Raw genomic sequence first — 24,320 nt, 5'->3', positions numbered from 1 at the left:
CTCTGCAAGTGTAAATGAGGAAAGTAGTAGTTTTATGAAGAGCACATCCCAGCAGGCTTACTTTCCCTGCCTTTCATCTCGGTATTCAAGTTCACTGCTCCATGATAAACCTTAAGGTCTGGTTCAAGAATTATTTGATTTACTTCAGCATCATTTATGCCTTGCAGTTCTCGCCGTCATTACTCCAGAAACAAGTGTATTTCAAACCAGTTCATCTTTACCAAGCACTTGTAGGATCGACACACTCCTCGTCCTAAATATTAAAGTGCATCTAACTTCTATGGTCATCAGTAATTGGTCTGCTTGGTCAGCTATTCCCAACCTTAGAAAGCCACTGCCTAGGTTCAATAGTTCAGACCACACCATATTGATGTGATCGAACTTAAGATCCAAGACCATCAGCTAATGAACCCTTGAACCTCTTTTATTGGTGATCACCCATCCACAGATCTCCAGACATGTTGCTATTGACCCTTCAACACATACTTAACCAGCCCGGGGTACCTCTGGCCACACACCAGAGCCCTCCCTCGCCCAGACCCGGCCACAGTCAACACCAACTTGGTCATTTTGCAATATTGGCAAGCTCAAGTCTTAGAATTTATTTATCTCCACAACAGACATTAAAAAATTGATAAATTACAAATAACAAAAAATGATGAAATATAGTAACCAGCGAGGGCACACCACTGCACGTCCCCCCTTGGATCAGGGTGCAGGAATGAGGTTAAATATTCCTAAAAGGATACATTTATTGAGGAACATAAATACGTCTGTGTATACATGATAACTGTGGTGTATGTGCCTATTATAGAAATGCCAGTTATATTGCCTACTACACCAATGCTGAAGCCTTAAGGTACCAAGTGTACAAAAGCTAGGGTACGAACATGGTATCATACACTTTGAAGGGTCTAGCAAGATTTCTAGGGCCAACATTAGCAATTGGAGCATAAATCATTCTCACAATTTGGACTAAGCACAAGGCTATAAACTTCATTGTATGTATGAATGGCTTACTTCTATTTAGCACTTCTTAGAAAACTGGTGTTTTTGTTATCACAGCACAATTATCGACCGAAAATACTGTGCATTGCCTTTAGTAAAAAATTCTTAATCCCTTAGAACTACCATGTATATCCTGTTCTCAGCACTGAGTTTCTTAGCAGACAAGTCCTTGTGCCTTACTATAATTTTGATTGTGCGGCACTCTGGTCCCTAGTGACTACTTTGGTGCCGTAAAGCTGTCTTTGGATCAATCAGATTTTGGGGTGTCCAAGGAGGGGCTGTCTTGGGTTCTTGTCATAAGTATGTAACATGCTTCTGACACAACTACTAACCAGCTAATATGTCAGCCACAAGGTGAAGCCTCTCTGACCCTCCACAGTAAACTACCAACTGGAATGGTTTGCTTGCCCAACCCTCCGCAGCAGCCAGGCAGTGATTCAGACCAAAAACCCTAGACAGACCACCTGCTTAGCATGAGCATTCCTATCACAAGAAGCGGTGGGGAGTTTTCCCTCTGGTATCAAAGAGAACCTATAAAATGAGTATTTCCTTATTACAAAATAACTTCATATGTATAAACTATCATAATGTTCTAGTTGCCATATTAAAAGCTAGTAATGTACAAACTAATAGTACAAAAGTCATAAAAAAGAATTGAGAATTAAGAAATTTCATTGTCATGGTATTAAAAGTAGCAAACTCATGTTCCATGAATAATACTGCTCTTAAAATTTTACTTAATTAAAACCATATGGAATAAATCTACAAGCTATGTAAGCCACACAGATTATGACTCAACCAGCTCAAACCTTCAACTTGACCTCTGAAGAATTTCCATCTGAATATAAATCTTGTCATTACCTTCAGTGAAAAGGAATCAGTCAGTAGTGAACTACAACACACTTATCAAGAGCAAAGAATTCTACAAAGAATTGGTACCAGTTCCAACAGCAAGGGAGAGGAAATTTCTGGCAATCTGGGACTGATCTGCGCTCTACAACATGAAAGCCCAACCAACACTATAATATACAGGCCTGCCTGGGGCAACACCAGTCAAGACCACCCTGGTCCCTCCAAAAGCTTCAGACCTTACTGTTTGAACTCTCCCACAAACAATGAAGGTATGAACGAGCTTATTTCTGATAGTGGCTACCAAAACGTTAAGGGCTAAGTCGGCACGGGGAGGTGCTTGTGTTCCACGCTAACAAGAAGATCTATACAAAGTGTATCAAGCAAAAAAAGCCTTTCAAACAACATTTATCACATATATTACAAATAGATTTGGTTCTCCACTTATTTCAACAACTTCAAATAATCAATTTACTTTTTCTCCTCTTCTTTCTCCTTTTCCTCTGTCTTCTTATTGTCTTCCTTCTCTCCTTCCTTTTCATCCTTTTGAGCCTTCTCCTTTTCAGTATCATCCTTCTCCTTCTCGTCCTTCTTCTCCTCCTCCTTGGTCTTCTCCTCTTTCTTCTCACCCTGCTCTTCAGTCTTCTCCTCTGGGGGTGGCTTGGGTAGGTGAGAGTTCAAGTCCAGGGTTGTGCACATTTCGTCCCAGTCAGGGAAGGCACGCTCCTTGACGCGGTTGCAGAACTCTACCAAGTTGGCACAATTTTCAGTCATCCAGTCCCGGAGAGAATATGTGACTTCCTTATCCATAAATGCGACCTGGGCAAGGTTGGCGAATGCAACCACATCAAGCTGAAAAATAAATGAGGTAAACAATAACCATAGATCAAGGACAAAAATCAACTATTACTTAGTGAAATGGGCTACAATACTTCTGAATCCATGGAAAGAGCATCAGAAATAACTCCTATATAAATTATTTACCTGCACTCCTTTGCCAATATCAGTGGCAACATATAAACTTCCTTTAAACTCATGAATGCCTTTGATGTACAATTATTGCTAAAAGCCTTTATCAATGCATCAATACTTCTAAGCAGGATTGAGACCTTCCATTAGAACAGCCCGATGCATGCTGCCATGAACAAAGACAGCCTAGATATTTTCTTCAACTTTTACTGAAGCGCTTAAAAACTCAGGGATTTTAGTCTGCTCCTGAAATGCAAAATACTAATCATTTTGTAGTTTCTTGCAGCATTTATGTTTACTCCATGATTTCCACAAGTAACCTGGCAAATGATGTACACAAATCAGGACAAAGGAATTTTTGCAATGAGGCGCATTTCCTTCTTCCTTTGACGTGAGAATGCCTCCCAGACCAAATTTGGCCCTACTTTTTACTTCTACCCTCCTCACAGGAGCAATGCATTGAGATTTTTTTCTCCTTAGAGTTTACTCTTTTGAGGTTACAGAAAATGAAGACTCCCCATGAGCTGCATCAATCTGTAGTTTGAGCATCAATCTTGGAGCTTTTCCATCTTTTTACCTTGATATCCTAACAACTAGGCAATTCAAATTGTTCAATGAAGTGCTACAACACTCAATATTTACTCAATATGCTTACTTAGAAGCAAATATATTAGCCAGTGGCGGGCACGGTTCCGCTAAACCGCCAATTAGCGAAGCTAACTTTTCTGTAGCTGTTTAGCGTTTTCGCTAACTTTTCAAACAGCTAGCGGACCAATTAGCTTCTGCTAAATGAAGATCCTCCTCCGCTAACTAATTGGACAATTATTGGGAAACTTTTGGGCATGTTAGGGTAATGCATCTTCCATTTCCAACTCTTTGAACTCGGGATTTAATAACAAAGAATTTGATATTTTCCACCTGACAAGTTAACTTAAAGTAATAAAAATAAAAGTTATGGAAAAATGTAAAAAAATGCATAAATTTACAGGAAATCTTGGGGAAAATATACAGATTTAGGATAAACTGGAAAAACTTAAATCATTAGTCAGTTTCTTTGTAAAGTATGGATCAAATTTTGCATACCAAGACATGTTTGTATCCCCTCAACCTTATGGAGAAGTATGAGCAAATGTGGTTAAAGATGGGTATAAAAAAGCATTATCCTCCCAACTGTCCTATGTATCAGACATAGGCATAGAACATACCACAGTAATCATTAATAAACACAGTGGACATTAATGAGCTATATGAAAAGAGCATGTTGTGTGCCAAGATGAGGGAAAAAGGCACGCATGGTTGGATATGACAATGAATGAGGAGTTTATGAAGTTTGTTCAAGAAAGGTTAAAGGAAATGGTATCAGTGAGATGCCACCAGTAAAATGGATCATTGGTGTGGACATGTCAGAGAAAGTAAGCAGGAAGGACTGAATGAGCAGAGGTAATGTCTAGTCTGCATTCTTCAAAGATTTATACTTTCCTGAAAAATTTCCATGATTCCCTGCAGGAGCAAATTCTTCCCCATTATTTTAGTACATTAAAATTTAAAAGCAGGTAATTACTTAGTAACCAGTAGTAAATAAATAACAAATATGCCTGGACGAAGAGAGCAAGGCTGTTGGCCCCTCTAACTGTACCCTGAAGAGTGACTAGCATAAAAAACAACATTCTTACCGAGGTGGGGGAATCTCCAAAGAAGAAGGGCTTGTCTCCTAAGAGGTCAGATAGAACCATCAGGTCATTGTGCCCGAACTCCTCAATCTCCTCAGGTTTGTGGACGCCAATGCCATGCGCACGGACTTTCTTGGCAGCCTGAGACATACACCAAGTTAATACTGGCCTTAGATTAATACACAGAAATATATGTACACCACTAATATATGAAACAGTAACCATGGACATTACCTGATACTACCAAATGATCCATGGTTAGCTAAACACATGAATTAATAAGTGCATGACAATTGGGAACATCTACTGAACATATATACTAAAATGACTGGGCAGTAACACTGGTGATAAAGCAAAGCAGGCAGAACAGGGGAAAAAGTAGCAAGGCAGATGGTGGTAGGGGCAGTAGCAGCTTACCCTCCTGAACTTTAACTTGAAGATGAATTCAAGGACAGGCTTGGGCCACTTCTTTTCAGTGATCTGCTGCAAGTCCATCTTGTAAGCACCGAGCATCCCAGCTGGATTCTTGGTGCGCCAGGACTTAACCACCCTACAAGAAAAAGGACACCCATGCAACATGCTGGTTTTGTAAAGGTGTAACTGCCAGGTGATTGCTAGGCACTACAGACTCAGTAACAGCAAAATGTGAGGGCTTCACCACTTGATCAACAAGCCACAGCTATTCCTGAGTGATCTCTGTGTAAGCTGTGCCTACAATAATGGTGGTGGATGTGCGATACTCCTCCAGGGATCCTGCAGGTATGCTGTTTGTATAAGGACGCTATGATGAAAACTGGACAGCGGGAAAGAGTGAAAGGAGCAGCAACGGCAGAGTGAGAGCAGCAGCAGCGGCAGCAACAGGAACATCAGCAACAAGAAGGTGTAAAGCAACTGAAGACAACTGTTGCTTGTAAAGTTAGTGCTAAGCTACAGGTGTTGGGTGACAATCTAGACGAGACAACCAGAAGGGATCATAATTCCCTTGTGCTTTATTTGGACAGTACAAGAGCACAAAGTTTATGACCCTCTAATATGGGGCTGAACCACCGTGGAGGTACGCTGACCTGCCGGTAACGCAGCTTGAAGGCAAAGTTGAGGACTGCATTGGGTATGCGGGTGTTGAGGGCCTGTTGAAGATTGAGCTTGGCTGCCCTAACCCACTCCCCGGGGCACCGACACCGCCACCACTTCACCACCCTTGGAGGAATACCCAACACCACCATGACAGTATTATGCAGATTAGTGTTGAAGAGAAGCTGGTTAATGGAAAGTGTAAACATGCATGCCAGACCCAGTATACCATTAGAAGTAGCCCCATAGCAATGCAGGAGTGCTCTGGTAAATATGGGCTGAAAATGGAAAAGATTAGACCCTCCACAGGACCGAGAAGAGATTAGTTGACAGTCGCCAAAGGGGTCACTGCACCAGTCCAGCTTATGATTATGGCAACACCCACCGCTTTGAGTTTACGCTTAAAGAGGAAGTTAATGATGACTGAGGGAAGAGCTCGCTGGACCATGTGCTTCAGGTTCAACTTAAAGCCTTCAATCATACTATCAGGGTTGTTGTAGAAGAAAGACTTCACTACCCTGAAACCAGTGGAGAAAGAAAATCATACAAAAATTCAAACAGGTTGGTAAATCATAAATAAAATCAAGGGTTCGAGGAGGAGGAAGAGGAGCAGGAAGGACAAGAGGAGGCGGCAGCTGTAGCGGGAGGCGGTGGCCCTGTAGCTGCCCCCGCCAGACGGAGACCAGACAGGATCAATAGTGGCAATCCGCTCCCTCGCTCCCCTTGCTCTCTCTCTCTCTCTCTCTCTCTGTGTGTGTGTGTGTGTGTGTGTGTGTGTGTGTGTGTGTGTCCTGCCCTGTAGTCTCTCTCTCTCTCTCTCTCTCTCTCTCTCTCTCTCTCTCTCTCTCTCTCTCTCTCTCTCTCTCTCCCCTAGTTAAGTATGCTTGTCCTGTGTTCCCCAAATATTAACATTCCTCCACGTCGCGACGCCGCCACTTGCTGAAGGAAGCTGACGTGGGGACGGAAGGCGGAACACTGGGCTGCCAGATGGTTGGCCACAGGTGGTTCACGGAGCAACAGGCATCCAGCAGTGCCTCTAAGCAAACCACTTAACCACCCCCGAGGGAGATTAGCGCACTATGGTCATGATAAAAAAGGACCGTGTTGGACCGCATCGCTTGTCCATATCCTTATTATGTATGTAGGAATCTTGTGTTAGTTTGTCCATATCCTTATTATGTATGTAGGAATCTTGTGTTAGTTTGAAGGCCAATCTCATCAGCACACACCTACACATACATAGCATTCGTTAACGCACTCAATACTTCCTACACACACTCAGAGCCTCACTCGCAGTCCCTTCCTCCTCGCCTTCACCATCTGCTTGTATTCATTCCCACAATCAATACTCCTCACTGCCTGTATTCCCTCCACCCGCGCCGCATGAACCTTTTTACAACAAACCGGCAATATTCGATAGCTGAACACTCCATTATCAGTATTGCTTAGAACAGTGTGCGAGATATGAGAGCTACCAAAGAGATCCGAGTATAATATGGTGCAGGAAAAATGTGTACCCAGTGGGCAAAATGGCGACCCCGGCATCACCCCGAATGTACCGCGGAGGCAACGAGACCACAGCATCCTCTCCTCTTCCAGCGAGGCGCTCATCATCGCACGCACTCCTGGATCCCTCTCGTCGTTTTTGCTCATCAACGCCGCGTCCCTGACCTTGGGATCACCTGCTGAAGCCCCCGTCACAAGGAGCCTCGAAGGAACTCACACCGCCAGAAGAAAGGAGCAGCAGCCAGGGAGCGGGGGAAATAGCAACGCTGGAAAATACATGATCGCCAGCCAGCAACAATGGAGGGAGGGTGGGAGGGTTGCTCACGGCCAAAAACACATTTCCGCTCCACGTAGACTCTGCCATCAACTGTGTAGTATTTTTTTGTTCCTCCTTCCTCATCCACTAAATAAAGTTGGCTTCCAAAGTGGAATGATGGGACAAAAAAATTCAGCTTTGACCACAAGAAGGGAACTAACTACAGCGCTAACAAATCTTATCCGAAGTTTTGTGACAGTTCTCGGAGGTAAACTAAACTTATTTCATGCGATCGAAGTATTAGGAGAAACATTGGAGGCAAAAGGTTCCCCGGAGCGGCCGCCATGGCTTCATACACTGCCTGATGTCTCTCAACCCAAGCGCTGCCACCAACAACCAGCACCAGGCAACTATCTAGTCTAAACATACATTACTATTCCAGGGACGATAGAGCTAGGGGAGATAACAGATTTTATATATATGACCTATAGATTATGGTCTGTTTAGTTAATCGGGGAGGTTATCTAGTGGCGCCATACACTTATAAGTTGGGTGATGAGGGAGTGAGGGAAGGTTATAAGTTGGGTGATGAGGGAGTGAGGGAAGGTTATAAGTTGGGTGATGAGGGAGTGAGGGAAGGTTATAAGTTGGGTGATGAGGGAGTGAGGGAAGGTTATAAGTTGGGTGATGAGGGAGTGAGGGAAGGTTATAAGTTGGGTGATGAGGGAGTGAGGGAAGGTTATAAGTTGGGTGATGCGGGAGTGAGGGAAGGGAGTGAAGACAAGAGGAAAGAGGAGGCAGTGTTGGTGTCTTGGGGAAACACGATACACGCCGCGGGTAAGCCAACCTTCCGACCGCCTCTCACCACTCGCACAAGACACTCCGTCCACAGCTTGCCCTTCCCGATGGTGACTTCCCACATGTACGTACACACGCCCTGCCCTTTCAAATAACGAGGATGACTTCCCAACCACAGTCATCTCATTACTTTCGACACCTCAGCCCTGTTCTTCCCACTGACAATGAAGGCTCCTACTCCCACCATTTACGTTTTCAATGATGGTAGCCTCACCCCCTTCCCCTGTCCTTGCGATGATGATGATTACTTCCTATACAAGACTTCTCCCATGCGCTCAGTTCCTGCATCTAGACATCGTCGTTCTGGCACTTCGCTGTTAATGTTGCTCATGATTCTCTTCCCGTTAGCATTACCTCATCCCTCTGCTGGAGTCACTCCCCTTCCACAAACATCGTGTAGTTTAACGCAACCCCTTCATGGATCTGTGCACAAGCTATTAATTTCCTCCGCTGTCCCTTCACCCTCCTATCAACTCCACTTATATATATGATACGATAAAACACTACCACAATCAAGTGTTAAGTCAACAAGTCCCATCCCTGCAATACATGCCCGAGGAGTACGGAGTAGGGAACCCCTGAAGTATTCACGACTTACGAGCTCCTCCACGCCGCTTGCCGTTCCGCCCTGATTAACACACAACCTAACCACTTCCAGGCTCGCCACGGGGTGCTCTCAGGAACCATTACAGTGATTTACTTCCAGGGAGTCTCCTATTAACATTTACCACAAGTTTTATGACATGACTGTGTTCGCCAAGTTGACTGACTGGGAGGACGAAGGTGTCACGTCTTCCCTGTTCTTAATTTCACGCCCACTACAAGACACTGACAGGCCGTGACGTAATGAGATGCAAGCGAGAAACGTCTGCTGGCAGGCGCGGCAGACACGGACACGGGCCACCACTTGTAGGCCAGCAGAAGCAGCAGTCGCCGCCACCACTACCTCGGGGCTCGGGCCCTCTTCCGCCCTCCAGCGGAGACACCTGTGGCTACCTACAATTAATTAAGAAAGTTTCCGGTTTTCCTTGAGCGCTGGCGTTTCGAACAGTGAAACTAACCTACAATTGTGGAACCCAGCGCCACAGCACTTGCCCGCGGAGGGAAACTCTACGGCACCAAAATTAGTATAATTAATCTGCTGAATCTAAAGAGTAGCTAAGCTCCATCATTCTTGACTAAAAGCTAACCAACTCCAAACTGAAGAGTATCAGCTGCGCCGTCCTGACACCAAGCCATCTTCCTGCCATTATTACGGTACATGATTATTGTAAATGGTAATCAGCCAAGCCACACCGTCCCGTCCCCAGACCACAGCGCCTGCGGCTCCACCAGCAGCACAAACACACGCGCTGGGGTGGTGGCACCAGCACCAGCATGCTCGCACCCGCTGCTAGCTGTCCCGCCGCCGTCACTATTGATCGCGGCTAACGCTGGCAAAACACTGCTAACAATACGGGAGGTGGAGGCGGCGGGCGAGGCAAGCACGGATGAGCAACCCACCTGTTACGTGCCATTATTTCGCCCCCGCGTCGAGGCCATGCGGAGCCTTCAACATGCAGCGCCAGCCACACAGAGGCGCCCGCTGAGCGGCCCTGACGGGGCCTTGGCCAAGGAAACAAGGAGATGATTCCTCTCCCACCCGCCCAACCCCGCCCTGCATCCCGCCCTTCGCCGCCAGCGCCAACCTTGACAAATGCGAAGTTTCCTCTGCATTTACAAGCGAGCGATGCAAGCCTCAGTAAATGCTTACAAGACAGCTGCCAATAGCACTAAATGTTTGCAATACTGCAGGCATTGTCAACCGGATCAGTGGCTAAGTCATCAGCATGAACCCAGTCTTGGTGCCAGCCTCCACCAGTGGAAAAACCTCATCAAGGCTTCACTTCATAGCAAACCGGCTATATTCATAACAAACACAGCCCGGGGAGGAGTTTCGGGTGCCGAGGAATTCCCTCAGTTGAGAGACTGGAGGGAGCGAGGAGGGGACGGAGATGCGATCCTGTTACTGTAAACATTCCTCCCGTGGGGCACATTTGAGCCTGAACTGTTGACCAGTGTGTCCGAGGCAGCGCCGGCCTCTCGGGTGCCCCGCCCTCGCGTGGTGGCACTGGCCGGGCAGGGACGAGCTGCCACACGGCCAGGACCCGTGGTGTTGGGGGCAAAGGGCGAGGATGAGATTTCACGTACAAGTGTTGCACTTTTAAAAGGCTAAACAAGGGATCTGAACCACGCTGTCGCCTCTGCCCTTCTTGTCTCCCCCTCGTGGGCAGCATCAGTCCTGGCGGCCCCTTAATTGCCTTCAGTGGCCAATTATTTCCTTACACACACACACACACACACACACGATAAATATATTAGCATCGCATAGTGCCACCCTAACTGACCCCTCCCTACCCCTCCAGCCGCCACCACCACTCGAGTGCCATCTTCCCCTGCTCCCTCCCATCCTCTCCCTCCACCCCCCCGACAATCAACAATGACTGCCATTCCAACGCCCGACTTCCCTCCCGCCCTCTCTTCCTCGCTCGGTTATCTCAGGCCACATCTTCATGACCCGCACCACTCACATCAGCAGCTGCAACAACGCACCACCACAACCACCACCAAGAGCCACCGTCAGCACCAGCACCAGCGTGGCACCATCTCATTCCAACCACGAACGGAGCCACCTGTGGAGCACGCCAGCTTTCAGCCTCGTTCAGATGATGGCACCAAGAAAGAAAGCCCGGAGGAGGATAAACCCAACCACGTCGCTGCCACGCTCCCTTGTGTAACCGGAGAGGCATGAAGCTCCCTCCTCCTATGCTACAGATGCTCCTTTCTGTGTAGCGGCGGGGAGGAGGCGAGGGCAAGGCGGTGGAAAGGGAAAAAGGAATGGTGGACGGGGCAGGAGAGCGGGACAGACCAGGGCAGGGAGGATAACCAAGGAAAGGAAGGGCTCTGGGGCTGGGCTGGGAGGGTAGCAGGACGGGTAGGGCAGAGCAGGGCAGGGAGGATCAAGGAAAGGAAGGACTCTGGGGCAGGGCTGTGGGGAGGGTGGGGGAGCAAGGGTAGAGCAGGAGGATGAGTCATGATCAGATGTTAGGCGACCAAGTGAATAATCAGCAGACTAGCTCACGCTCGTCCCTCCGACCCCACCATTGTTCACTGCCATACCCTCCCCATCACTGAACGTTCAATATAAGCCTTCCACACACATACATCCACCGTCTCCACCATACCACGGCCACTGTCATCGCTCATCCACACAATGTTACAGTTAGCGTCGTCGCAACCCATAACCCACATAACCTAGCCCAGTCCCTCCCTTCATCAACTCAATCCACCCCACTCAGCTTTCATACATGTCTACAAAGAGCCACCACCACCACAGCAGAGGTCATTCCCCATCCACAACCACACACGCAAAGACCTCACCACAGCACCACCACTTCCATAGCTTCCTCAGTTGCCGGCTACCACATACACACGCTCACACATACCTATTGCTTACTTCCCTTCTACTACCAACAGACAAGACAGTCGCTAGTCCATGACCACCAAACAAGATAGGGTACAGCTGCCAGGCCTTCAGTTGTGTTTAGTTTTGGTGCGGGGTAAAAAGACACTTGGTACCCTTCGCTCCCCTCCACCCCACTACTACGGCCACCGCCCTACACATTCCAGAGGCGCGACCACAAAAAACGGGACCAGCCAGGACGCGGAAAGGGGGAGCGCAGGGGGGGGGGGAGTGAGATGGGGCGAGGGAGGGAGAGGAGATGGGGTGAGGGAGGGAGGAAGGGACGCCGTTGCTGTGCCTGCCTCCTCTCTCTCTCTCTCTCTCTCTCTCTCTCTCTCTCTCTCTCTCTCTCTCTCTCTCTCATTTTCAACATGTGCATTCAATCTACCGCTCGTTACAAACATCTCAGAGCCAATTATAATCAAATCAACCGTCCCGGAGTCTAATCACCTCTATAATGCGTCCCAGCCCCTATCCATACGAAGGACTTCAGAAAAACGCCGTATGAGGGCAGACTTATGGCCTCTTACAGCAAAGGAGACAGTTCAAGGGCACAAAAAAAGTAAACATTAATAAAAAAAAAAGCCCGCGATGAAGTCCTTTGCCCTCCTGCAACAACCGGCCCTCACGGCTAGCGTCTCATCATTGCACGATCCCCAGCCATAAGAGTTTCATCATGGCGCCTTGGGAGTCACTGAATGAAGGACGGGCTTGTGATGAGCCAGCTCCGCTAACATCTGCCGCATCGTTACTACTGGCCCTCCTGGCGATACCGCCGCCGCCACCACCACCCCTTCGCCGCCGCCGGTGCCACCACCACTTAGGGCTTCATGAAAAGTGACAGAACCTCGATAAACAGATGCTGGATTTACCCACATAACACACTTTCAACGGTGGAAAGGTCTGAAAAGGTTAACTTATTTTGCTACTAGGCAACCAGCAGGTCATCGTATTTGTGGGTAGTAGTATGCCCGCATCCCGCTGCCAGACGGAGCGGGGCCATCGGGGCCTCTCGTGACTCCTCGCCACGTCCACACACAAACCGGGCAAACTGTGTGCAGGCTGAAGGGCTCACTCATGCATGCGTACGATACTTTCGCAGAGTCAATGAGTTCCACAGCAGGAAAAATCGCCAGCACAGACGCGCCGCGCCGTAATGATGCGGCCGCCGGGTGCCAGCTGCCGGAAGGCTTTGCTGCGGCTGCTGCTTGCCTTACCCGCCACACTCCCCCGTGTGTACAAACTCCGGCGTCTAGCAGATAATTAGGCTCAACTATGCGACTAGACAGTTGCTAGATCCTGCAAACACTCCCAAACCAGTAGAGAAAATCCATCTGTCGTCAAACACTGATAAGTCACCGATGTTCTACGGGTCTTTTCTCTACCCTGAGTATTGCTTGTTTGTGCCTTGCGAGACCAAGCTGGACCAATCCTGAAAATCTCTATAACCCCCTCTACACACACTTGCACACCCACAGCATGAACGCCCCCAACAACCAGGAAACAGTTGACAAATAAAAGTGTGGAAGTAAAGACCTGTTGGATCTGGGGGATCTCGGTGCGAACTCGACCTGAAATGCAGGTCTTCTCTGTTTCCGGTAACCTGACCCTTGAGCCCCAGGCCATCCCGGCTGCCTCGCGCCGCGCCGCTCACTGGGGACGCTCAGAACCTGCTGCCACCTGTGTAAACATTCCTCACGATGTGTGAATGTATATGTTTGAGTGAAAAATTACACACACACACACACACACACACACACACACACACACACACACACACACACACACACACACACACTTGATCGCTTGCTGTAAAGTGTCAACTTGGCTGACTCCAGCAAAATTATCACCACTTTAGCACCGCCCCTGAGCAGTGTCAGCGAGGAGCCGGTGCTGCCACGCCATGAGAAGGTGGCGGCGGGATCGTTCGCATCCTAGAGACGCGTGTGCGTGTATTACACACACACACACACAAACTCGTGCCTGGATGGAGGGCCGTGCTGTGCCGTGCCGAGGCAGCAGTGCACGGTACGGCCCGAGTCTTGGGCACCGGGTGGGTGCTTCTAGTCTCGCTCGCCTCGCCACACAATTCCTGCTCACGTTTCCATGGAAACCACCGGTCGCCAGCCACAGCTGATGAGGTTACCCAGCCATGCATCAAATGACACACCACACTGCATTTTGCCACACAGACTACGCTACCAACCCGTCCCCGGCATCACACTTTCCCCGGAGGTTGACTATTACAACAGGTGCAAATTTGACCGTGTGGCGTCCCCCATTCTTACACCCTTCCGCGTGGCACTACAAGGCACATTCCTAAGAGCCTCACCCGCCTATGGAAAAAAAAAAATTATATATATATATATATATATATATATAGATATATATATATATATATATATATATATATATATATATTGTCCTACAAGTGCAAAACCATCCCACACCCTGATTTGATTAGCATGACTTGGGCGTCGGCGTCTCCCCATAGTTTATCCTTCAGTAATATTTGCACCCTCCACCCCTCCCATGAACCAACGCCCCCACCCTCCCACTCCCCCGCCCTGCAACAGACTGCGCTGCGCGAAGACCTACCATGCGAAGTGGTTCTCGATCATGGAGATGGTGGCGTGGGCGACGTTGCGTTGTTCCGCCGTGAGGCTGCCGTCGAGGTCTGTGTTGTACCGGGTGCCCAACTCCTTGATGATGATGGCTGAGTCGGCGATCTCCTCCCCGTTCACCTCGACGAAGGGCAACTGTCCCTTCTTGCTCTTGTACTTCATTTTGTGGTCCACATTCTGAAGAGGGACAAGAGTAGCAATTAGAGTCAGCGGGTGAAGAACAGCATAAAAAATCTTGGGCAATGCATGTACCCAAGTGCTTCCATATCAAAATATTTGTATGAGGCAGTAGTAGTAGTAGTAGTAGTAGTAGCAGTAGTGGAAGCGGTAGCAGAGTATCATGCAATAGCTCCGCCATCCAACAACAGCCTCACCTTTCTGCATGGCTTTCTGCTTTTGACATAACATTTCCTCACAGTTAAAGTTATTTCCCTTACAGTCCCCACCCCACCCACCCCCTCTCGAGTCTGTATGCACGGAGCTCAAGAAGGCGTGGCAAGTTAAGCGTCGAGGGAAGAGTGCCTGATGACTCGACGGGGGGAGGAAGGAGCCCAGGGTGGAGAGGGATGAGTAAGGAAGCCAGGGAGGGGAAGGGAAGGTCAGGGCTATGGGGGCGAGGGGCTGTGTCAGTGGTGCCGAGGATGCGGAGGAGAGGAGACTGGGAGGTTGGGGGGCTAGTGAGGGATCAGGACAGGGGGGGGCAGAGGGTAGGACATAGGCGGGGTAAGGGTGACAGATGGGCTGGGGGCTGGGTGAGGGGTGCCAGGGGTGTAGGTGGAAGGGGGCGTTGTAAGACTGAGAGGCCAGCGTCAGGTATGGGTGGGTGGGCGGGTGGATGAGTGGGAGCTCTGGATCATGAGGTCGCTGGTTACTGGGTTACTGTCTCAAGATCGCCATAGCTAAAGCGAATCTCAACGGTCTATCAGAGTATAGGTTTATGTACGAATTGGTCAAGAGTCCGTCTAGTGACCTATGGTACAGACTGGCCATTAAAAGCTTGGTAATTTAAGCAGCTGTTGCGGAACAGATTGGTGCCTCGAGGAATTTAATGCTCGTGAATCTGCCTCAGTGGCTTGAGCATCGCGCTCACTGACCGGAACTTAATGGAAATGGATAGCCGTTCATCCAGTTGGTGGCTTATGGAGTTGTGTGGCTGTTTGTCAGACTGGTGCCTCGGGAAACAAAGTGACCATTCTTCTGGCTGGTGAATTAACGGATAGCCACGTAGTGACCGCCAACTTAAGGAACTAACTGGCCAGCATCACAGTGAGGGTGAAGCCACCGAGCCAGTCAGGGTGTGCAGCCATGACAGTCACTCGGAGGTGAGCTGAGGAGGGGCTGCGGGTGCCTGTGCCTGGCGCGGGTCAGGGACGGGGGAGCATCCCGGCGCAGACGTGGAGGGCAGGTCTTTGTGTGCGGGAGTCTGGCGCGGGCGGCAGCAGGAGACACGGCGGGGGAGGGAGGGGGGACGGAACGCACTAGGATCAATATACGCACGTGCACCGGCCCGTGTGACCCACACCCGGCATCATCCACACCGCCTTTCCACCTACAACCACACCCATCATAAAAAGACCCCCGGCCAGATGGCTGTCCTCGCCAGCTACGCGTCTGGAGGAAACAAAAAATAATCCACAACGCAAGACAATAATGCACACCCGCCCGAGCCTTGCGTGCCTCCCGAGGACCCAACAACTCTTCCCGGAGCCTCGGCAGGAACAACGCAGCGATGTTTTCATGCAAGCATTACTGAACGCGGTGGAAAAGTTGTTGCAGCTTGCATACACCCTTCAGTTCGGTCATGCGAGTCCTCGAACCTCTCAGTCGGCAAGCTACGAGTTAAAGCGCCAGCCTGCCCGCCGACGCCCTTCGCAGGCGGGGTCACCTGTCTGGCGGACACGGCGCTCGTCTTGGCGACGGCTGCTGCTGCACCAATGATGGCCAACGCACCAGCCTAATTATTTATTAAGCGGTTTCGTTCCCTGCGCCGCAAAATCGATGCGGCTGACGCCAGTCTGACTGAGGGCGTGGGGTGACTGACTAATTTCCCCCGTGTCCGAGGCAACAGCTGCACGCCATGGCAGCGTATGCTGATGCTGATGTGGACTAAAGAAAAGACTAAGCCAGATACGAATTGCACTTTTTTTTTGTTGTTCATGTGAACCCCGAACCCTGACTCCCTGCCACTGTCGCCGACACCACGCTGTGGAAATCTGACACCTTCAAATTAATCTACGGGTAACCTGCAATGTGGCCACTGATCTGCATCACTGTATGGCAGCAACGTCCCGCTCCTTCTCGGAGGCCCAAAACAGTCTCGGGTTGAGGGTCACCCACTCACCAGACCGGACGACTTCCTGCCAGACAGGTTATAATGTTGAACAAGAGGGGCGGCGCTGGCATTCTTTGCATAACTCAACATATAAACACGTAATGTGTACCCTAAGAGGTCAATGATGTAAAAAACTAATGTCCGCCTGAATTCGTAATTTTGAGCCTTCCACTTTAACGAGTGAACACCTCGTCTCGGCGGCTCTGCGTCAGACCGTTCATCTCCGCCCGGCCCGCACGAGCGGCTGTGAATCACGGCCACGGCATTAATAACACGCCGGATTCCTGGCATTACTAAATAACTCTCTTCCTTCGCCTTGAACGCGTTAGTCACTTCCTGACGCCGCTCTCGAGGCAGCGCTGCTCTACAGACCTCTCTGTCCTGCCAAGGCGAGGCAGCGCCCTCACTCCCCGCCCCCTCCCCTTGGCGTCGCGTGCTGATGCTTCTCATTACCGTCTGCTACACTACTACAAGTGTCATTTATAATGCTAAGTCTGGCCCACGAGAATCTTAACCCTGCAGTAAGAGTGTAGGCTGTGGCGCCGTACACCCAATCTTTTTGTGAGCAGCAGCAGCAGCAGGCTGGTGGTTCTGTTGTACGGGTGACGCAGTAGCATCACCGACTCGGCATGTCAGCAGAACAATAATGCCACAGGTTCAGTTCGCGTCCCTCCTCCCCTCCAAGCAGTCACTACCTGCCAGCACTGTAACTTGATATATTGAACACCGGCCTTCACACCCCGGCAGGTGGCGACGTTGTAAAGGTGAAGGGTTTGCATTGCATTCTCTCCCTTCCACTGCATTCATCAGCCACCAAGAGGCGCTGCTCAGGGTGCTGCTCCCTTCATGGACCTCATAACTAACACTGTCCACACAATCCTTTTTATGTGTCCCATGGCCCCCTCCCCCCTGAACACAACACTGCTGGCCACCACGAGCCAACTTCCTGCCACCAAAGTTGCACAACGGGACATTTAACACGAGTTCTCCCTTCCTCCCTCCCAACCTCAGTCATCATGTTAGGTCCGCCAAGCTGCGAAAGACTTTCTCCGCGAGGAAACAATGGGGAGCCAGGCCGCCACTTTGGTGAGCAGGCAGGCATACATTAAGGTAGGCAGAGCGGCAGGCAGAGCGGCCTCGGGCGGGCAGCCCCGATAATGACAGGTACAGATGGGCGTGACGCCGGAAGTTCCGGTGTAGCCTGGAGGGGACGCTGAGGCCGCTCCACACGGCGAGGAAGCACCAGCAGCCAGGTGCAACATACTCTGGGAGGAGCAGAGGCAGAGCACACGGACGGCCAAGACAAGAGTGTGGGCCTCTAATTACTCGTCAGTTCAGCATACGGGCGGCTTGGGTTGACTCCGTTCCTGTGACTAACAATTTAATCAAAACTTTATAACTGCCCGCCATGGAATTCATAGTTGAGGATAGGTGCAGCACCTTCGTGACAGGCTGCTGCCATCTTGTGGGTTCGCAAGCCAGTATTCACGTCACTTACTCCCTACCACCTGGCAGCCCCGCGTTAGCCGTCTTCAGAAAGACCGTCGTATTCAGAGAATTCCTAGAGCAACAATATGTATTACACGGCACGACTGTCGTCACCGTACACGTGATCTTTGAGCCGTACTGCCTGGGTCATGCAGTTTATGGCCATAATCTATAAACAGCCGTCCTCTAAAAAGAAACCTTGGAACAAGGCTCTGATCACGCGTCGCCCACCAATCGGACTCCTTGACGTTTTGATTTATGATTGGAAGGCGAGGCCAGACCAACACGGCTTTCCTCTGGTAGCGTGGCTCCTGTTCACATGTAAATCATCGCTCACTACTATTCCAGAACTTGGTTCGTGTCAAATTCAAAACAAGTGGACATTCATTACTCTTGGAGTCAAATATTACAAAAAATGATCAATGCAGAAGTTACTATGTTCATTCACTTCAGCTATAACTAGTCCACTGAAGGGCAACGGCAGTTCCTAGCATCCTCCACTTCTCATGTTAGTGTAATCAATCTTGATCAGACCAATTATATTTCATCTCTCCACTTTGTCCTCCGTCTGCCCTGACTTCTATAAATTTTGGGGGTTGGCACGATTTCGCTGTCCATAAGTTATCAGTTCTACGCATGACCTGCCCTTGTACATTTTTCATTCTTACATCACTTCAGCACAGGTGCTTTTCTGATTACAGACATCGATGAATTGAATTAAAGGATATAATCAACACTCCGTATCATTTTCAAAACTTTTGGTTGGATCTAATGAGATAGAATAAGAATGAACATATTGGATAAAGTTCACCTTCGACAACCTACAACAAAGTAAACTCAGTATTAAATTTAAATTGTAACCATCCTTATTTTTCGTACATTTTAAAGGCAACTACAAGCTTAGTGGAGGCGAACCATGATTTTCACGAAGCAAGGTGGGGAAGGATGTAAATGACCACAATTTTCGTCTCCAGTTACTCCGTTTTCCCATAATTTATGAACACACACCTTAGACTTCCACAACCTGATCTTTTGGTCCTGACGTACGATTTTTATCGACGCTTTCGAGTAATTCTCTGTAGCGTTCCCGCGAAGGCATCCAATATTCACAATGGAACGTCCAGGTGTCTAAGCCTGAACAAAGCCAACGCCTACGTCACTTGCCCAAGTATCAATGTGGACCGGTTCTTCACGCATTCCTTCCTCCCCAGCCTACCTTGAGAGAGAGAGAGAGAGAGAGAGAGAGTGCATGATTGAGGGAGAAGCAAAAAATCGACCCCAATGAAGCTAGCCAATCACGTTCGAAAATGGATTCGAAACTTGGAAACTAAGATATCCCGAAGCGGTAGTCTTACTGGTTGAACTACTCACGTTCCTGTCGTGAACGAGTTTCATTACAGCGTATTTATTAATATGTTCCATGCACATGACTTTGCTATAGAATTCTGAACAGCAGGATACTTATATCAAATTATTATTTTAATAAAAAAACTAGCAGAAATTAATTTTATGGTAGTAGTTAGTTCAAATTCGTTATTTAGGAATTGATATTCAAAGAACCATGGAAGCCGTATATGTTAAGATGAAACCGCACCGTATCTTAACTCCACAAGGAACTTTCACTAAACTCGAGTCATATTTCAAGTTTAAATCCCATCCAACTCCTGGACGTCTGGTTTGGTTAGGCCGAAGGCAAAAAATCCCTAAACCTTTTTCTTTTCTGAAGAAAGATCTGCTCCATCGAAAGAAATATCTTAGGGTCAGATTCTACACTGTGATAATGGCTTCTTTTTCATCTGGGATTTAAAAGACCCTTTACATCAGTAGGCCTACGGGAAGGCCTAATCTAACCCCGAGGAAAGAAGGGAACCAAGGCTCATACCTCCATAGCAACTCTCAGCCCTACTCAGACCTCCAGACCACTAAGATGAACATTTATCACCGCGTGTGGGTGTGTGGTAGGCAACCCACGGCCACCCAGGCAACAAGAAGGAAGCACAGCATTAACCATTGCAGCGGCACCCTCCCTTGTACCCGCCCGCCCACGCACGCACGCACAAACGCACCACCATCGGCCCTTGTCTGTCTTCCTTGTTGCAACGCCGACGCCGGGCACAGATGGGCTGGCTACTAGCTGTGCACGGGGATGCTAAAGAATATACACAACCTTCTGCTTTTTCGCGTTTTCTTAGCAAATAACCGTGTTTCACTGTACCTGCCACGCCCTGCCAGCTGTCTCACCACCACCACCACCACCACTATTGTCATTACATCCCGAACATAATACTCCACACCACCGACATTTAAAGATCCCTACTCCCCTCAAGACAATATGCCATCACCAAGCCTTAGCCCCCCAAATTTTACTAAACTGCGAATCCCCCAATCTTTATCGCCACGCGCTCGAGACAGTGACTGAAATGAACACCGAGGCCATGCGCAGTTTCAGCGTATACCCAAAACTTTACCAATACGCCATCTCGTCACCAAGCACTCCTTACTGCCATTTCCAACCCTTCCTGACCCATCCCTTCTGTCCTAGCGAAGCCCAGTCCCCACTTGCATTCCTCCTGTCCCCACGCCACGCCCATTCCAGTTCACCACACATACAAAACCCTGACCACACGCCCACGCAAATTCCACTCATTCAGTCACCACACCCAAGTCCACGCGCCTTCCATACGCCACCTCCAAGCACCACGCCCCCACGCACTCCATTCAGTCCCTGGAAATTTAAACCTGCATCACCTCTCACCCCACGCTACAAACCCAAGCCATCACCCAAACTCACATATATTACTCTCCTGCCTCCTACAACACATCTACAAGTCCAAATAAACGCCAGCCAGACACCGACACACTGCTAGCCCCCACGGACACCACCACGCACGGGGCTGGGGCGAGGCAGGGGTGGCGTGGAGCCGCGGGGCTGAAAGGGACGCGCCGGCCAGCAGCTGTCCACGCCACCCGAGACTCCAACGCCGCCGCCGCCGCCACCACCACAGCCGCAGCCTAGACGCTTATCTGCCTCGGGAAAAACAATAACGGGGCAAATACCAGAGATACTGAGCCAGACAACCCTCCGTCCTTTATACATTTGAACAACGAACTCCCTCTCTACAACTTGAACTCTTTCACGAGGAAGTATCGAGACGCCTCTTCTCCCGAAATTGACCTCTTCTGAACTTTTTATAGAGGCAGTGTTGTGCTTTTTTAGATATTACTTATTATTTTGGCCTAGAACTTCTCCATTTGAAATAACAAAAAACAAATCTCCGTCTCCTACACACATACAAACATATATAGCGTCAAGGAGGGTGACGGACGCACACGGACGCGGTGACAGACGCCGCGTCCGTCCGTCCGTGTGAGTGAGTGTCGGCGTCCGTGGCGGCACATACAACACGCAACTTAACCCCGACGAAGGCACACACACACATACACACACACACACACACACACTTTGCCTGCACGTCGCCGTCCTCACCTCGTATCTGAGCGCGGCCAACCTGAGCCACGTCTCCACCTTGAGGCAGTAGGGGCTGAGGGAGGGCAGGACGGGCGTGCGGGTGAACTGGTACAGGTACACCACGTCCTTCTCAAAGTCCTGCTTGTGAACGGCGGGCTTGGGCGCTGCAGGCTCCTTCTTGACCTTCACGTCCTTCTTCTCTTCCTCCTTCTTCTCTTTGTCCGCCTTCTCCGCCTTGTCGTCAGCCTTCTCCTCGGCGTTATTCGTTTCGGCCTCTTCCTTCTTCACTTCCTCCTTCACCTCCTCCTTCTTCTCCTCCGTCTGCTCCACGGGCTTGGTCTCGGTCTCAGTCGTCATCGTGAAGTTAAAACTCTTCTAAAACAAAGTTAAAAACGCAAATGACGATAGAATGGGTAAAACCGATGCGACAACCACACACCTCGCCCGCGCACACCACTGACCGACTGAGCCACGCCCGCCCCGCCACTCCCGCCGCAAAGCGAAGCCGGTGACGTCACGGCCAGGCGCGCGCTCATTGGTCCGCCGCCGAGGTCTACTCCTTAGTCAGGCGAGAGTCCAACCTAGCACATTTTTCTCCATATTGTATCAAATAATTTCCTTAATTCAATAAGATACAAAGCTATGGGCAAGATCAATGCGTCGCCTTTTATACTCAGTCCCAAATAAATTTTATGCTCCTCGGTAAAGAGCGGAGAAATGCTCACTGACTTCAGACTTAGCCCGCCATTTTTAAAGCTACAATACTCGTCAACTCGAGCAGACTCTGGGAAGCGGTGCTCAGCTCGTCATTTGTTTGAGTGAGTTTTGCACTACACGCCGCGCTAATGATTGAGTCCCGCGTTCAGCTGCGTGCAAGCCGTGCAAGCAGCGGCCGCCAGCGTTGATTACAGGATATCTAGACGCAAGAACATCATAGGGCGGGCAGGGCACCGATGCATTTAATTAGAACTGGTAGTTTCCCTTGAGCCCCATTCAGGTGGTTATGCCCGTCAGCTGGTCCACAAGGGCGTGCGTGTGGCCGCCGCTTTCACCTGCCGGACGTGTGTAGGGCTGAGTGACGGACTCGGGGCGGCATTGACTCAGCCGCCCGTGTTGTGATAACCAATCAATCTACCGCGACCAAGTATTTGCTGGGGGCAAACCTGCCCTGCCGCTGCTGGCCGCGATAAGACGTCTGTCAATAGCCGGGGCTGACGCAGGCACGGCCGGGGAGCGTCGCCGCGGGGGCAGTGTTCAGGCACAAAGGCCAACACTTGCAAGTAATCGCTTTAAACATGAATGTGATTCTGCCGTCAGCCCGTGACTCGCCGGGAACACCGGCCGGCTCACGTTCTGTGGGCCGGCCATGTGCGGGCCAGGGCCAGGGTGCCACGCGGGGCTGGGCCAGAACAAGGCACGGTGCCTCCTGCATGACCACTATGAGCCACCCAAAGGTGCTGATGCTACACCATATATATATATATATATATATATATATATATATATATATATATATATAGATAGATAGATAGATAGAGAGAGAGAGAGAGATAGATAGAGAGAGAGAGAGAGAGAGAGAGAGAGAGAGAGAGAGAGAGAGATAGATAGATATATATATATATATATATATATATATATATATATTAATATATATATATATATATATATATATATATATATATATATATATATATATACAGGACTGGTCTTCCACGTAACAGAAGCACCACCAACACTTTATAACGTAAGTTGTTAATTAAGCGTGGACCATAGTCTTTGTTCTAGCCGAGATGGCCTGTTCCCAAACGGCACTACACATAACTGCCTCAGCGCCCACTCCCCTCCCCTTGCGACACTGTCCACAGCTGCCCTATCCCTCCCCCCCCTTCCAACACACATACGCCCCTGGCTGTGCCTTGCCCGCCCATGCCCAACACATGGAAGTGAGCACCTGAAACTCGGAGGCAGTGGCTGCACAGCTGGGTGGCTGCTGTTATCTCGACACAAACAAGAGGAATTTGCTTGGGCGGATCAGCTTATCTGTTGTTTGGTTATGATTGTAAAGTCCGTTGTGAGACGTTGAGGCTGCTGTTTTCATCTTCTACTACTACTACTACTACCACCAGGTGCGGGGAGGGGGAAGCATCTAGAGCTATAACCAAGATAACTTCTCAAGAAATTACACGGAGGAGCTTCCCTTGCCATCTCTTGTCGCTGTTTTCGTGCTAACTTTTCTGAACTTGTTAGATGCATGCCTCCGCCCTCCCACGGCCTGCATGCACTCTTTTTACCCTCTCCCTCAACTCCAGCTCATCCCTCTGCTGTTCAACTTCCTAATGCAAGAGTTAACGAGAACATCGACTGTTTTCGTCTATTCCGGTCATTTCCCACCCGTGACTGTCTCCTCTACCAAACAAACAAGCAAACAAAGACCAATACTAACCTCACTCCACCCACCTCCGCCTCTCCCTCACCCTTCAGCCACGCCCCCGACACACCTGCACCCCCTTCCCCTCCCCTTCCTCCCCTCACACCTACTCCAAGGGGAATCAACGAGCATCGGTTAATTGGTCTTTCAGGTGGAAGAGAGAGAGAGAGAGAGAGAGAGAGAGAGAGTGTGTTTCATTGGCTTACGTTTGAACTAAGGCATCCTGTCCATCCTCCTTTGTATAAGTCTGTGTCAAAACAACCAATTATACACAGAAATACATCCATCCA

At 49.4% G+C, this 24,320-nt stretch overlaps 1 protein-coding gene and 1 long non-coding RNA gene across 4 annotated transcripts; one reads left to right on the top strand and one right to left on the bottom strand.

Moving 5' to 3' along the window:
* Positions 1 to 587: 587 nt before the first annotated feature.
* LOC126981268 (failed axon connections-like) lies at positions 588 to 22,083 on the bottom strand. Of its 3 annotated transcripts, none has more exons than XM_050832151.1 (5): positions 21,621 to 22,083; positions 14,288 to 14,490; positions 5,561 to 5,693; positions 4,500 to 4,637; positions 588 to 2,709 (listed from the first exon to the last, which is right to left on the bottom strand). In XM_050832151.1, exons 1-5 carry the CDS (start codon positions 21,957 to 21,959, stop codon positions 2,329 to 2,331), a joined length of 1,194 nt encoding a protein of 397 aa, XP_050688108.1. In that variant the 5' UTR covers positions 21,960 to 22,083; the 3' UTR covers positions 588 to 2,328. The 3 variants fall into 3 exon arrangements, with proteins under 3 accessions (XP_050688108.1, XP_050688110.1, XP_050688107.1); XM_050832153.1 differs by lacking the exon at positions 5,561 to 5,693 and adding an exon at positions 4,914 to 5,046 and having other exon boundaries at positions 21,621 to 22,082; XM_050832150.1 differs by lacking the exon at positions 5,561 to 5,693 and adding an exon at positions 5,953 to 6,085 and having other exon boundaries at positions 21,621 to 22,081.
* LOC126981269 (uncharacterized) lies at positions 6,092 to 12,052 on the top strand. The gene is made up of 2 exons (XR_007733868.1): positions 6,092 to 8,067; positions 8,101 to 12,052. It is a non-coding gene; the product is annotated as an uncharacterized LOC126981269 (long non-coding RNA).
* Positions 22,084 to 24,320: the final 2,237 nt, after the last annotated feature.

Source organism: Eriocheir sinensis, chromosome 47 (assembly GCF_024679095.1).
Source record: "Eriocheir sinensis breed Jianghai 21 chromosome 47, ASM2467909v1, whole genome shotgun sequence".
Classification (NCBI taxonomy): Eukaryota; Metazoa; Arthropoda; class Malacostraca; order Decapoda; family Varunidae; genus Eriocheir; species Eriocheir sinensis.
Note: the sequence above shows the minus strand (reverse complement) of the source record. Positions and strands in the feature narration are given on the sequence as shown.